Raw genomic sequence first — 13,311 nt, 5'->3', positions numbered from 1 at the left:
GCCACCTGTTGCTCTGGAATTACTGTTTTATGAGAATTCTCCCTGCCCCTTAGAGACCTAGCTGTTCTGTACCTACCACCATCAGTATGTTAGTCTATGATGGGGCTGAGTACCCGTTTTGGGATAATCCATCTGCCACTTCAGCATTCATTATAATTCTTGCACTGCATTGTTTTTTTCTGACTTTCTATTTTGGAGAATTGTTTTTAGAGCCAACTTGGGTTTTGTCAGTATTTTGGTGTCATCTTCTCTATGTTATCACCTCTGACTGCAGCCTCCACAGCACAGCAAGTACAAGACATACATGTGCCGCGATATGAAGCAAAGAGGAGGGTGCCCCCGTGGGGCCAGCTGCACCTTTGCACATTCGCAGGAAGAATTAGAAAAGTAAGATGCTCTATCTTGGTTTCCATTTTTTTTACAGTTTATTTGATCTTGCAGCTTTTGTTTTTAAGTAACCGGAATGACTATCTGAGCAGAGCTACCAAGAACATCTGCTTCTGCTTAGATATGGGACAATCAGGACGCCTAGAGTATCACAGTGAAAGACGAAAACTAAGCAAAAACTGTGAAATAATTAATGAAAAAACTCAGTACACAACTTAATAATCTTATTACAAAATTTTAAAGACAAAAACTTATTAACTAAATTACACTTACTTAAAGATATATAACACAAGAAATCATAATATCAAAAATTCATCCTAATTACAATCAAAGTTTTAATTCCTTCATTTATTCAAGTCCTTTTAATGACATCAATTTCCAACTTCTTAAAAACTCACGACAATTCACCCGTTCCATCTCCGCTGTGCACAAGTGATAGATGATAAGACACATATAGTGGGATATGCCTCTCTGAGGAAGGGTTTTTCCCTGAAACAGAAATAAAGGCGCGTTCCTTTCAGAGGCTTGCTGTATACCCACTTCAACTTCACATTTGGAAAGTTCTTGTATGAATATTGGAAGCCTGAAATTTGGCATGACTGAAAGAGCATCTTGAAAATACAGAAACGTTTCCTGTGGAACTATATCTGGAGCACCAGCACTTTAATCCAGCCTGTTGGAATGGACAAATCGTGAGTTTTTAAGAAGTTGGAAATTGACATCATTAAAATGACTTGAATAAATAAAGTGATCGAAACTTTGATAGAATTGTTAATTATCACTTGATTGTAATTAGGATGAATTTTTGATATTATGATTTCTTGTGTTATATATCTTTAAGTGTAATTTTTGTCTTTAAAATTTTGTAATAAGATTATTAAATTGTGTACTGTGTTTTTTTTGTTAATTATTTCAGTTTTAGACATGGGACAAAGCATGAAAAAGTGGAGAGTAGCCTGACATATATACATTTTTGTGTACATTTTGCTCCTGACTTCTGTGGAGCCAGAGCTGCTTGCAGAGAGCAATGTGTGTGTGTGGTGATGCTTTTCCAGGATTTGAAATCATTCCATGGAGTTCCTGAGAAATCACCCAAAGATTGTTCTGTGCTTGTAATGCTTTCTTTTGTTATGTATACATGTTCTGCCTTATGGCCAGCAGTCCACAAAGAAGCTTCTTGTTGCTATATATGCTGGTGTTACAAGGGTCTAATGTAGAATTGGAATTGTGATCTAGAGGTCATGTGTTGCATGCTGTGTTACTTGGGTCTAGTCTTGGGCCAATGGGGAAACTAAATATAACCATTATATTTAGCCACCTTAAACCAAGTTATATCAGCCATTCTAGGCTGGTAAATTCATGATGACTAAAATTCTGTAACACTTACTTAGAGACAGAAATGAAACCCTTGGAAGCCTGCCATTTTTAATTCCTGTTTTCTTTGTTATTCCCCCCTCCCCAAAGATTTCGTAAGATGAACAAACGTCTGGTTCCTCGAAGACCCCTGAGTGCCTCCTTAGGTCAACTGAATGAAGTTGGCTTATCTTCAGCAGCTATTCTCTCAGATGAAGGGGCAGTGGACCTGCCTAGCAGAAAACCGTCTGCCTTGCCAAATGGGATTGTTTCAGCCGGCAGTGCAGTGACACAGCTTATCTCTCGTGGAACTGACTCCAGCTACGATTCGGCCCTGAAACCTGGGAAGATCGACCACCTTAGCAGCAGTGCCCCTGGGTCACCTCCTGATTTGTACGTTCCTTATTTGCAGTGTTCTCAATTTCATCAATGTGAAGGAACAAGGCAGTCTACATAACGTAATCCATGTTGCAGAAGCAGGCTTCCATATGCATAAATTGCGCTCACATCCAAACACAGAAGTCCTTTCCAGAGTGCTTTACTTCCAGTGAGATGTGCATTTGAATGCATATTAATATCCAAAGGCAGATGGGAATGCACATTCTTTTTATCCTAACAGATTCTGATATGTCTATAGAAGCTGTCTTCAAACATAGTTTTCACCACCCTGATCAGTGTACAAGAAAGCCAAATCAGTTTTGACTTGAAATAGAACTGCAGTAGAACCATAATGGTAGCATACCTGCTCAGTTAAAAAAGGGTCAGGTTCACAGTTGTCTACAGTTTAACAAAACAGCACTTTGATTTGACTCTGGTGTTAATGGCAGAATAAGCTGAATGTCATTGCCAGATGATGCAAATGTATTCCCTTTCTTCCCTTTAATGTGTTGTTGTGGTCATGAAACAGAGTGTAAGTCCCAGCTTTCATTCTGAGTGCTGGTGTAGCTTGAATACGAATGCTGCTAGAATCTGAGCTGGGATTTCACTGGAACACAGACCATCTGTCAGCGGTCCTGTTGTTTCTGCGTACACTGTTGCTGGGACAAGATAGTGGGGGAACCTATGCAGACTGCTTAGAAATTAAAGGGAGAAGCAGGTGCACTTGGGATGCCCCCCAGATTTATTCCTGCCCTGATGTTGCAGTCTGTCTCTTTTAGGCTGGAATCTGTTCCCAAGAGCGCTCTAACTGCCTTACCAGTGAACTCTCATCCCGTGCCCCCTCGGGGACCGGCAGACTTGGCTCCGATATCTGTCAGCAAGCAACTCCAGATGGTACCACGAGGTTCCCCGTTATATCCTGCTCAGCAAGCTGATGTGTTTTACCCAGATCCTCGGGGAGCAGCTCCACCATTTGAACCTCCACCCTACCAACCAGGTAGCAATGGATGGTGGGAAATCTGTGTCTGAGCAAAGGTTTTGCACTTTTTAGGAAGCCAGACTGAAAGAATAGAGCAGTAGTTTTTCCTGCTTTAGGGTGTCCACTATTGGTACTTTGTCTACCAGCCTTTTAATGCAATATGCTGGATAAAAAGGTAATCTTACTAGGTGGTGTAGCAAAATGGAGAGGGACAGGTGGATACCAGTCAGGGACCTGTTGGCTTGCACTGCAGGCAATCAGGCACTGCTAGCAGGTTACAAGAAAGGAGCAAAACCACAGGGAGTGTCTTGCAGTTTCATTAACAGCAAGGTCTTTCACGTGCTCATCAGGGAAGAGAAGGTAGATGTTATTAAAGCCTTGGTTTTCCCATAGTGTAGATCCTATCTGTCAGGATCCTGTGGCAGTTTCAGCAATATTGGATTTGCTTTCCTAAGGCTGACTTCCGCACCCACAAATATCCACCTGACTGCTTGGAGGACAAAAGGCATGCTCTTCTAGAGACCTGTTACCATCTCAGTGTTAACTCTGTTCTCTTAACATCTGAAAGATATCACCATTCAGCCCTACCATACAACTGTGAAAACCTTCCTAATTTGGTACAATCCTTTAGCCCTGCCAAATTTAATAAATTATCTGTTTGTTTCTGCATCATGGTCAGGGCTGGCCCAACGCCCTGGGGCACCCTAGGCAGACTTGCTGCCTGGCGCCCCCCCCTCACAGCTTCCCCCCTGCGGCTCTGCACCCCCTCCCCCCCCCGCAGTGTCCTGCCCACCCCCCCCCCCCCCCCGGCACTCCGCTCACCTGCCCGCGGCCACTTTTCCCTTCCCCCTGTGGCTCGCCAGTTAAAAGTAAACTAAAAGTAAAAGTTGCTTCAGGCTAGCAACTAAACCATGATCAGGGCTGGCCCTCCCACTAGGCAAACTAGGCAGTTGCCTAGGGCACTGAGAGGCCGGGGGGTGGCAAATTGGGCTCTCGCCCCCCCCGTCCGGTGTCCCAGGCAAGCGCTTAGCTTGCCTCCCTCCCCCCTCCCCACCGGCAGCCCCCTCCAGGCCGGCAGCGTGGTGTCCCTCCCCCCGCCATGGCGTCCCGCCCCCCCAGGCGCTCTGCTGGTGAGCAGCTCGCGCCTGCGTGTTTTGTTAGGAGACAAAACGCGCAGGCGCGAGCTGCTCACTGGCTAAGCTTACTTTTAGCTGGCGAGCAGGGGGAAGGGAGCCAGCGATTGGAGCGCCCTTCTTTTAGCAGTGGCGGGCAGGCAAGCAGAGTGCCTGGGGGGGGTGGGACGCCGTGGCGGGGGGGGGACGCCGCGCTGCCAGCCTGGAGGGGGCTAGCAGCGGGGAGGGGGGAGGGAGGCAAGCTAAGCGCTTGCCTGTGACACCGGACCGGGGGGGGGGGAGAGCCCAATTTGCCACCTCTCGGCTCCCTAGGCAACTGCCTAGTTTGCCTAGTGGGAGGGCCAGCCCTGATAATGGTTTAGTTGCTAGTCTGAAGCATAACTTGAGAAGATGAGTTTCAGTGGTTTTTGAGACATATTGGTCAGAGCAAGAAGGCTCCTTATTTCATCCCATCCTCTAATGAGAATTCCTGCAAGCCTCTTCCTTGATCTTGCCTGACCATTGCTTGCTGTCTTGGGAGCACCATATAGTCTTACTATGACAGCTGCTTCCTCAGATTGGACATGCTTGCAACTGATATGCTCAGTGTCCCGCTTGTCTTTTAACCTTGTTCTCAAAACAGGTCAGGGTAAAAACATTAAATGAATCAAGGCTGAGGAAACAGAGTGTTACGTGCAGATGAAGCATTCTTACTTTTAGAAAGATCCAAATCAAACAGTCCTCAAATTAGTGGACCATCACAAAATTTGGAAACCTCTTGGGATATACAATTAACTTGGAGAAATCAAGAACAGTTTCCTATCTATGAGAGGGGCTGCAACTTCTCCACCCAAGGAGCTTCTTTAAAGGGAGTTCCAAAGGAACTTTCATCTGGGTCTTTCATGGTCATTTTCTGTCTTAAAAATAGCAATGCATTATAGTTTCAACATGAAAAATTCAGTATAGACACAGCTTGTGAGAATATCTTCAAACACAGCAAGAAGCTGTTTTAGAAAATCAGCCTGTTTCAGATTTTCAGCATCTTCAGTTGATTGAAATAACTGGGGGGAAATGGCACTGGGTATCTTAAGTAGCTTTCAAAAATTTTATTTCACATTTCCAGGTGTGTATTATCCTACAGCTCAGTCTTCACAGTGTATGTCTCGATTTGTCCGACCTCCACCATCAGTTCCTGAGCCGGGTCCTCCATATTTAGAACATTACCCGCCATACCTCCAAGACCGCGTGGTGAATTCTCAGTATGGTGCACAACCTCAGCAATACCCTCCTATGGGACAGCCCATGTACCCTCCCCACTATGACAGCCGCCGCGTCTATCCCTCTGCCCAGCCATACCCCCGGGAAGAGATCGTCAGAGGAAGCCCTGTACCCATTGAAATTCCTCCACCAGCTGTATCGCCATATGTACCTGAAACAAGAGACAGATATCCACAAGTGGAAGGCTACTATCCAGTCAGTCCGCATCTCAGCCAGATCCGACCTTCGTATCCCAGAGTATGAGTTCTTTCTGTTCTTTCTTGTTTATCACAACGTATTATCAAGTGCTTGGCTTTTGTGTGTTTGTGTGTGTGTGTGTGTATTTTTTGGGGGGGGTCATGATGACCTCTGGTGACTGACCTCCTACTGGGGGCCTGGAGGATATTCAGAGAGGTGGCTGAGAAGCCTGCCCTGCCCTCCCAACTGCTGGTATTCCAAGGAGGTGTCCCATCCAAGTACTTGCCAGAGTTGGCCCTGCTTAGCTTCCAAGATCTGACAAGATCAGGTTTGCCTGGGCTGTCCAAGTCAGGGCTGGTGCTTGGCATTTTTAAGGTTCTATCCTTTGGGAGATTTTTCTATTATGCAGAATATGGAAGCAGAGAGGCCGTGAAGGCTAAAAATGACATTGACAGTTCATACTTAGATTCTCTTTCTTCTTAAAAAACCCCCCAACAACCAGTAATTACCAGGCAAGTGCTTTGAAGATCAGCATGGCTGGGGATATGATGTTTAACCTTTTCCTCTTGTGCCTCTCCCCCAAAGCTGTAACTAGTTTCATGAGAGGAAGAAAGGAAGAAAAAAGATAGGAGAAAAGAATTAAGTATTCCTTCCGCAAAAGTCCCACCCACCCTTGATCTTTAAAGCAGCTCTTTAAAAAAAAAAAAAAACTTGATTTTTTGCTGATTTTTTTGAAAAAATAAATGTGCATAAAATAAAAAATAATGCCGATTAAAGACAAAAAACAAATGCGAGAGATATCCCCCCCCCCATCACCTATCTCTCATATCATGTTTTATTTGAACTTAAATAAATTCATGTCCAGAGTTCTGTAACATGAAAGGTTTGAGTTTTGGAAAAATTTTAAACGTCTCCATATTTTTATAATTACTGTCTCCAAAAACTCCAATCCAGTGAAGAAGTGTTCCTAATTTCACTGTAAGTAGAATAGACATCATATCCCACTCATGTGGCAGGGGTTGGTTTTTTTAAAATGCTGTCTGTTTTTTGTGAAATGAACAGTCAATGGCATTTTGTCTTCTGTGATCCATTCCAGAGTTTTAGTGGAGCAGAATAATTTCAGCCCATTTTCCACCAAATCTCTGTGGGAGCAGAACCAGATGGTTCTGCCGGTCCCTTTGGAGGAGGTGATATTTTTAACTCTTCTGGCTTCTGAGATTTCATCATTCATTGTTTATATCTTTTGAAGTCATACCTTTGCACCCAGAAAAGCACTGATGCTGCATTTTAAAAATAAGAAATATGCAAGCTGCAATTTTCAGATGGATTCTGCACCCACAGCAAAGGGGCTTAGACTAGGTGTTTCAGTTCTAGTCTAGTAGTATACCAGCTGAAATACAGTAGCTTGTATGGAAAGTCATCAAGTGAATATTTCACAGGGTGAGTAATTAAAATCTGTTTTCCATACTTAAATTTGCAGAAATCAAATTTAAATACAGGATGAGTGTACTTTCAGAGATACTGCAGTATTTGAAGTAACTGCCTGATTCTATTTGTCCAAATGCAATATGCTAAAATGTGTTCCTTTTTTGACCATGCAAAATTAATATGGCTCATTCCTTTTGGGCTTCAAATAATTTTATTGCAAGCATCCAGGCACAGAATGAACCACAGTTGATAGGAAAATAATAGCCCTCTCTTGGGTCTGATTTGGAACCATTGGTTACTTTTTTGTGTTGCTGAGTAATTCTCCCCCCCCCTTTGGAATGTATCATTTCAATATGAAGGACTTCAGTTCTAATGAGTACAGAAATCAAACAAAAAACATGGTTGTGATTCCCCCTCCTCCCCCCAAAAAAATTACTGTATAAACTTGGTCAGCCCCATTTATGTTAATCTAGTTTAGGAATTCCCAAATTTGTTGAGCTTGTGGGCACATTTAAGTTTTGAAAACAGGCAGTTGATATCAAAAAAAATGATTGCCATTTGTGGGGCATAGCTGACTACAAAATGGTTCTCATGTAACCAATCACATGGTGATGGGAGGTTCCAAGTTAAGTGTCCTCTTATGATGGTGCAGCTGTTTCTAAATGGATCCTCCTTGCAGACATAAAGCCAATTCATCCTGGTATCTTCTGAAGCCTCTCCTGTTCCAGTGAGATAGTGGAAAGCTGGGATTGGCTCTTTGGTTTGGCTGATGCTTGGGCAAAGAAATACACTGGCTTGGCATGTTAGAGATCACTGATCTAGCTGCTGTTCTAGATTACCGCTAGGGCTGGGGTCTGCATCCATTGATTTACCAGATGCATAGTGCAGAATTGCTTTATGTCTTTAAAAACTGAACCTCTGTAAAATCTTCAGGAGCCTTATGGCCGGCCTCCACCTCAGCCGCATCCCAGTCTAGATGAACTGCACCGTCGTCGGAAGGAGATCATGGCTCAGCTAGAGGAAAGGAAAGTCATCTCCCCTCCTCCTTTTGCGCCGTCACCGACTCTGCCTCCCTCTTTCCACACTGATGAGGTGTGTGTATTTGCGTTTTTCTTCAATATAGCTGCTGAGCTGCTGCTACAGTTGGGTGGGGGCATGCCAAACAGAAGAAAATTCCAAATAGTTGAGTCTGCAGAGGGAAGAAGAGGAATAGATCTTGGATTTCATTCTCTCACAATCTTATTTCCCACATGGAGGAAGAAACTGAGGTTTTATTCCCCGCCCACCAGGCTTCCCAGTCCTGTTGGATATCTGTGTGATTGCCTGGGTGGTTTGAACAGTGTGAGTCCATATCTCAGGTGAATTCTGGGAACTGCCTGCACAGCCTGGGCCTGGTCACGTTGGATTTTTGGATATGGAGGGTTGGATCCAGCAATACGTCAGTGGAAGGCACGGATGGTTGTGGTGGATCTTGCCCAGTTTCCATTCCCTCTAGCAGCCATCTCTGATTCCATGAAAATTGATTCCTTGGGTAGCTGCAGGCCTTGGATTCAGTGGGAGCTCACCGGAGCGCAACTCCTGAACCTTTCTGAGAGTTCCGCCTCCTCCTTCTGAGAGGTCTACCTCCTTGTCCATTGAATAGTAGGTGCAGCTGCATAACAATCCCTGGATGAGCTCCACCACCTATTTTTCTACAAAATGACCCCTGGGTAGCAGAATTCGTGTAGAGTAATAGATGTGTGGGTTTAGTGGTTTACAGGGAGGAGGTGGAAAGTGGTGAAATTGCTCTCCTTTCGTGTTCTGTTAGTGAATCTTCACTGATGGAAGGAGGAAGAATTTCACCCTCTTTCCCCTTCTTGCTACAACCCACCAGCTTGTGTGGGGTTATTACTCCACACAAGTCCTATGACTCCAGGATGGGGAAAGCAGGGTGATCCTGTGATTCTTGTGCAAGCAGAATGTGGATATACTCCTTATTCTGTATTTAAAGTCTATTGCTGTGTACCTGTGTCCAGATGTCTCAGAGGGAGAACAGGCATGTCACATGGATGGGGAAACCATGCTTGAAGAGAGACTGAGGAGCATGTTTTGTGAACAAAGCTTGATAAGTTGGGGTAATGAATTCCTGCCGTTAGGGGGTTGGTCTCTCATGTTGCAGTTTTTAAGTCTCCTATTATAGGGTCAACTTAATGAAAGCCATTCCTTAGGTTATTCATCCAGTTCTATTGGAGACTAGTCATGCAGTATTGTTGACAAACCATGCAGTTATCACACTTGAATAATATGTACACAAATAAGTCATATTGTTTTCATTAAATATTAGAACAGTACTGACTACAGTTTGGTCTTACAATATTCCCTGCTTCCAATTTATGCAAGCTTATGAAAGAGCGAAATAACCAGATGGAAATGTCATTTCGAGATACTGCTGCTAACTAGTTGCCACTTTCAATTTGTCTGATTTCTCAGTTGCCATTTCAGAACCAATTAGAACATTTAGGTCAAGGCGTATAATATAGCTATTTCAAGCCAGACTGCTGCTTCATGGAGTACATACATGCATGGCTTATGCTTGAATGCATTCCTCATGTTAAAATTTCATTGTGTGCAGTGCTGGTAAGTCAAAGTGAAGTCTGATAGGCCGTAGAGAACATTTTAAATTTCTGTTTTGGTTCGCATCTTTATTTTACAGCTGTCTCATTTATTGTTAATGCCAGTCCCCCACCCTTTTCTCTCTCCTAAACTGTTGGCATTTGTGTTTGTTCAGTACATGGATGAAGATCTGAAGGTAGCTGGCAAATACAAAGGAAATGATTACAGCCAGTATTCTCCTTGGTCATGTGACACCATCGGCTCCTACATTGGAACCAAAGATGTAAAACCCAAAGACATTGTGGCAGCGGGGTCTGTGGAGATGGTGGTAAGCATGTGGGCATGGTTTACACAAACAGTGCTAAAGAGAGAAAAAGAGGTCTGCTGTGCATTCACAGAATTGGCATGGTGTACATATATTGCTATGCAAATAATTCTAACTCTAGGTCATCCGTACCTGTCAAGGTGACTTTTTGACAGGACACTCGCTTAAGGTTGCTGCTTGTAATGAAGTACAGTTCCAAGGGTCTTTTTTCATAGTTCTTAGAAAGTCAGTTGAAACATCTGATCAAGCCACGATTAAGGAAGCTTAACGGTGGTTTGCTGAACTGATAAATCCATGGTTTGCAATTAGCCAGCAAACTATAATTGAGAGCCATATTCTAAGGCCGATTCATAAATTATGGCTTTATGTGGTGTCTGAATCGACAGATGTCATAATAGCTATCACTGTGCCCTAAAGACAGTAGTATTATGGAGGTGGGAGATGTGTGATGCTTATGTCCAGGGATGGAATTCTAGTAGGAGCTCCTCTGCATATTAGGCCACACACCCCTGATGTCGCCAGTCCTTCCAAGAGCTTACAAAAAAGAGCCTTGTAAACTCTTGGAGGATTTACTACATCAGAGGTATGTGACCTAATATGCAAAGGAGTTCCTGCTAGAATTCCACCCCTTCTTATTTCTTTGCTGGAGTTTAGATTATTTGTATCTTGGTTCAGTGAATTTGATTGTTTACCTTCTGCCTTTTAAATATTATTTTATAACAACCGTTAATCGTTAGAGTTGGGAGAGTTTAGAGTTGGGAGTGAGCAGTGAAGTGGCCAAATTTGCGGATGACACTAAATTGTTCAGGGTGGTGAGAACCAGAGAGGATTGTGAGGAACTCCAAAGGGATCTGTTGAGGCTGGGTGAGTGGGCGTCAACGTGGCAGATGCGATTCAATGTGGCCAAGTGCAAAGTAATGCACATTGTGGCCAAGAATCCCAGCTACAAATACAAGTTGATGGGGTGTGAACTGGCAGAGACTGACCAAGAGAGAGATCTTGGGGTCGTGGTAGATAATTCACTGAAAATGTCAAGGCAGTGTGCGTTTGCAATAAAAAAGGCCAACGCCATGCTGGGAATTATTAGGAAGGGAATTGAAAACAAATCAGCCAGTATCATAATGCCCCTGTATAAATCGATGGTGCGGTCTCATTTGGAGTACTGTGTGCAGTTCTGGTCGCCGCACCTCAAAAAGGATATTATCTGTGTGACACAGAATGTTGGACTGGATGGGCCATTGGCCTGATCTAACATGGCTTCTCTTATGTTCTTACGTTCTTATCCTCCTTGGAGATCTTCCATTCTTTATCTGTCTTGGTGAGAAGTTTTCACCCGAGATGAAAAGATGAAGGAGCTTGCTTATCATTGGCCTTCTTCTTCCCTTCTTCCATCTTCTCAGAACGTGGATAGCAAAGGGATGCGAGACCAGCGGTTGGATTTGCAGAGGAGAGCAGCAGAGACTGGGGATGACGATCTCATTCCATTTGGAGACCGGCCCACCGTCTCAAGGTTCGGTGCCATCTCGCGAACATCTAAAACTATGTACCAGAATCCTGGACCCATGCAAGCCATGACAGTTCAAGGAGCTTCCACAAAACCAGTCAACATTTCAGGTATGAACATGAGCCTTCAACACTTGGTTCCTCATACAGTACCAGTGCTATAGTTCAAGCTCAGAAAGCTGTTAATTGCTAACAGAGATGGTGAACAAGAGGTGCAGGATTGGCGTATGGTCACACCTGCTTCACAAGAAATGGTGTTGACAGATTTGGAAGTCTGCCTCAGGGCTGCCTCCATGCAGCTCCATTCCCCTTCATTGCATTTAAGCCAATTGTCAACACTAGGGTTTCTGTAAAACCAGGTTTTGGCTCTGTTCAGACATCATGGGTGGATTGGAGTTGGTTCATCCTTCATAAATATAATTAATGCTAGGCTTGCATGTTCTCCCTTCTGTTGCACGATTGACTGAGACAGAAAATGGAAGCCTTCAAGTGGCTCCTTAACTAATGGAGGTTGGTTTCTTTCCCAGCAACTGGAATTCTTAACTAGGATTAAACTGTGGTTAAGAATCCCAGTTACTGGGAAAGAATCGTATACTTCTTTTCTGCGCAGAATGGCAGGGACTCCTAGGTGTGTGGCTGAAACTGCACTTAGAGTGGAATTTGCCCAACACTCTTTGGAGTCTAGAGCCTGGATTGCAGCTTTAAAGCTGAGAATAAAAGTCTTTTATTCAGCACCAAATGCCTAAGGTAGCCTCTTACATCTCCTAAAGGAGGACAATTACAAAAGTTGGTAAAGATATCTAGATACTAGATTTGAGTTATTGGGCTTTCCTCCAACAGCCTGGAATAATTTAATTTACCAGGAAGCTTTGAAGCAGACTAGAATGAAGGTGATCAATCTTGACCGGTCTAGTACTTTAGATCGAGCAAGATGTATATGTTCCACTCTTGCCCTAGATGTTCCTCCTCCGGAGTCACTTCCCTCATATACTTGATTCCTAAAAACACCTTGTCATAGACGTGCTTTCATTCTTTTCCCACTGCTGAGTTGACAGGTCATTTTTCTAGAGTCTGATGGTAATGGAATCTGGCATATATGTGGTTAACATGACAATTTTAGGTTTACTTAACTGTATGATAGGTTTTATTAGAAATTCATGTTTTAACATTTTATTCACTTTTAGATTTGAATATTTTGACTGTAACTTTTGAATTCTGTGAATATGGTTAGTTATGTTGTATACCATTGCATGTTTTGACAATTGTTACATCCTGATTGAGCTTAAGATCTTTGATCATAGAAGCTAATAAATGAAATGGAAATGGAAAGAAACAAGTCCGTTGTATTGAGGTACTTGCACTCAGAAGCAATGAGTGCAACAGCCACAGAGTCTCGTGAGCAAAAATTCTACTTTGTGAGCTACTGGCATTAATGTTGTGAGCTACTGGCATTAAAGTTGTGAGCTACTGCATAAATTATTGTGCTCTGGGGCCATTTTTCCTGAGCTAAGGCAAAAGTGTGTGAGCTGGAGGCTAAAAATCTGTGAGCTAGCTCACACTAACTCAGTTTAGAGGGAACACTGCTCAGAAGTCCCAAGTAAATTTGAGTTAGCTGAAGATTTCAGTCTTAGTGCCCCATGAAAGAAGAGGGAAGGTTTGCAAGTGAGCCTGACAATTAAACAGCTTCCTACCTATTGCCAGTGAGTCCCAGTTGCATCTGTATTTAGCCTCTGAAAATTCATTGAAACCTTGGTTGCAGATTTTGGTTTAAAGGAACCTGTTACCCTGGTTGGATCCAG

The 13,311-nt window shown here is 43.5% G+C and overlaps 1 protein-coding gene across 2 annotated transcripts in view; it reads left to right on the top strand.

The window, feature by feature from the left end:
- RC3H1 (ring finger and CCCH-type domains 1) overlaps nt 1–13,311 on the top strand; it is a 69,445-nt gene that overhangs the window by 46,283 nt on the left and 9,851 nt on the right. For both annotated transcript variants that reach the window (XM_060232462.1, XM_060232463.1), the window contains exons 9-15: nt 275–387; nt 1,852–2,133; nt 2,898–3,115; nt 5,333–5,724; nt 8,026–8,184; nt 9,860–10,012; nt 11,410–11,623. In XM_060232462.1, the coding sequence (XP_060088445.1) occupies nt 275–387; nt 1,852–2,133; nt 2,898–3,115; nt 5,333–5,724; nt 8,026–8,184; nt 9,860–10,012; nt 11,410–11,623 (1,531 nt within the window). The remainder of the gene's footprint in view (nt 1–274; nt 388–1,851; nt 2,134–2,897; nt 3,116–5,332; nt 5,725–8,025; nt 8,185–9,859; nt 10,013–11,409; nt 11,624–13,311) is intronic.

Source organism: Heteronotia binoei, chromosome 2 (assembly GCF_032191835.1).
Source record: "Heteronotia binoei isolate CCM8104 ecotype False Entrance Well chromosome 2, APGP_CSIRO_Hbin_v1, whole genome shotgun sequence".
NCBI classification, from domain to species: domain Eukaryota; kingdom Metazoa; phylum Chordata; class Lepidosauria; order Squamata; family Gekkonidae; genus Heteronotia; species Heteronotia binoei.
The sequence above is the reverse complement of the archived record's forward strand: the minus strand, read 5'-3'. Positions and strand labels throughout refer to the sequence as shown.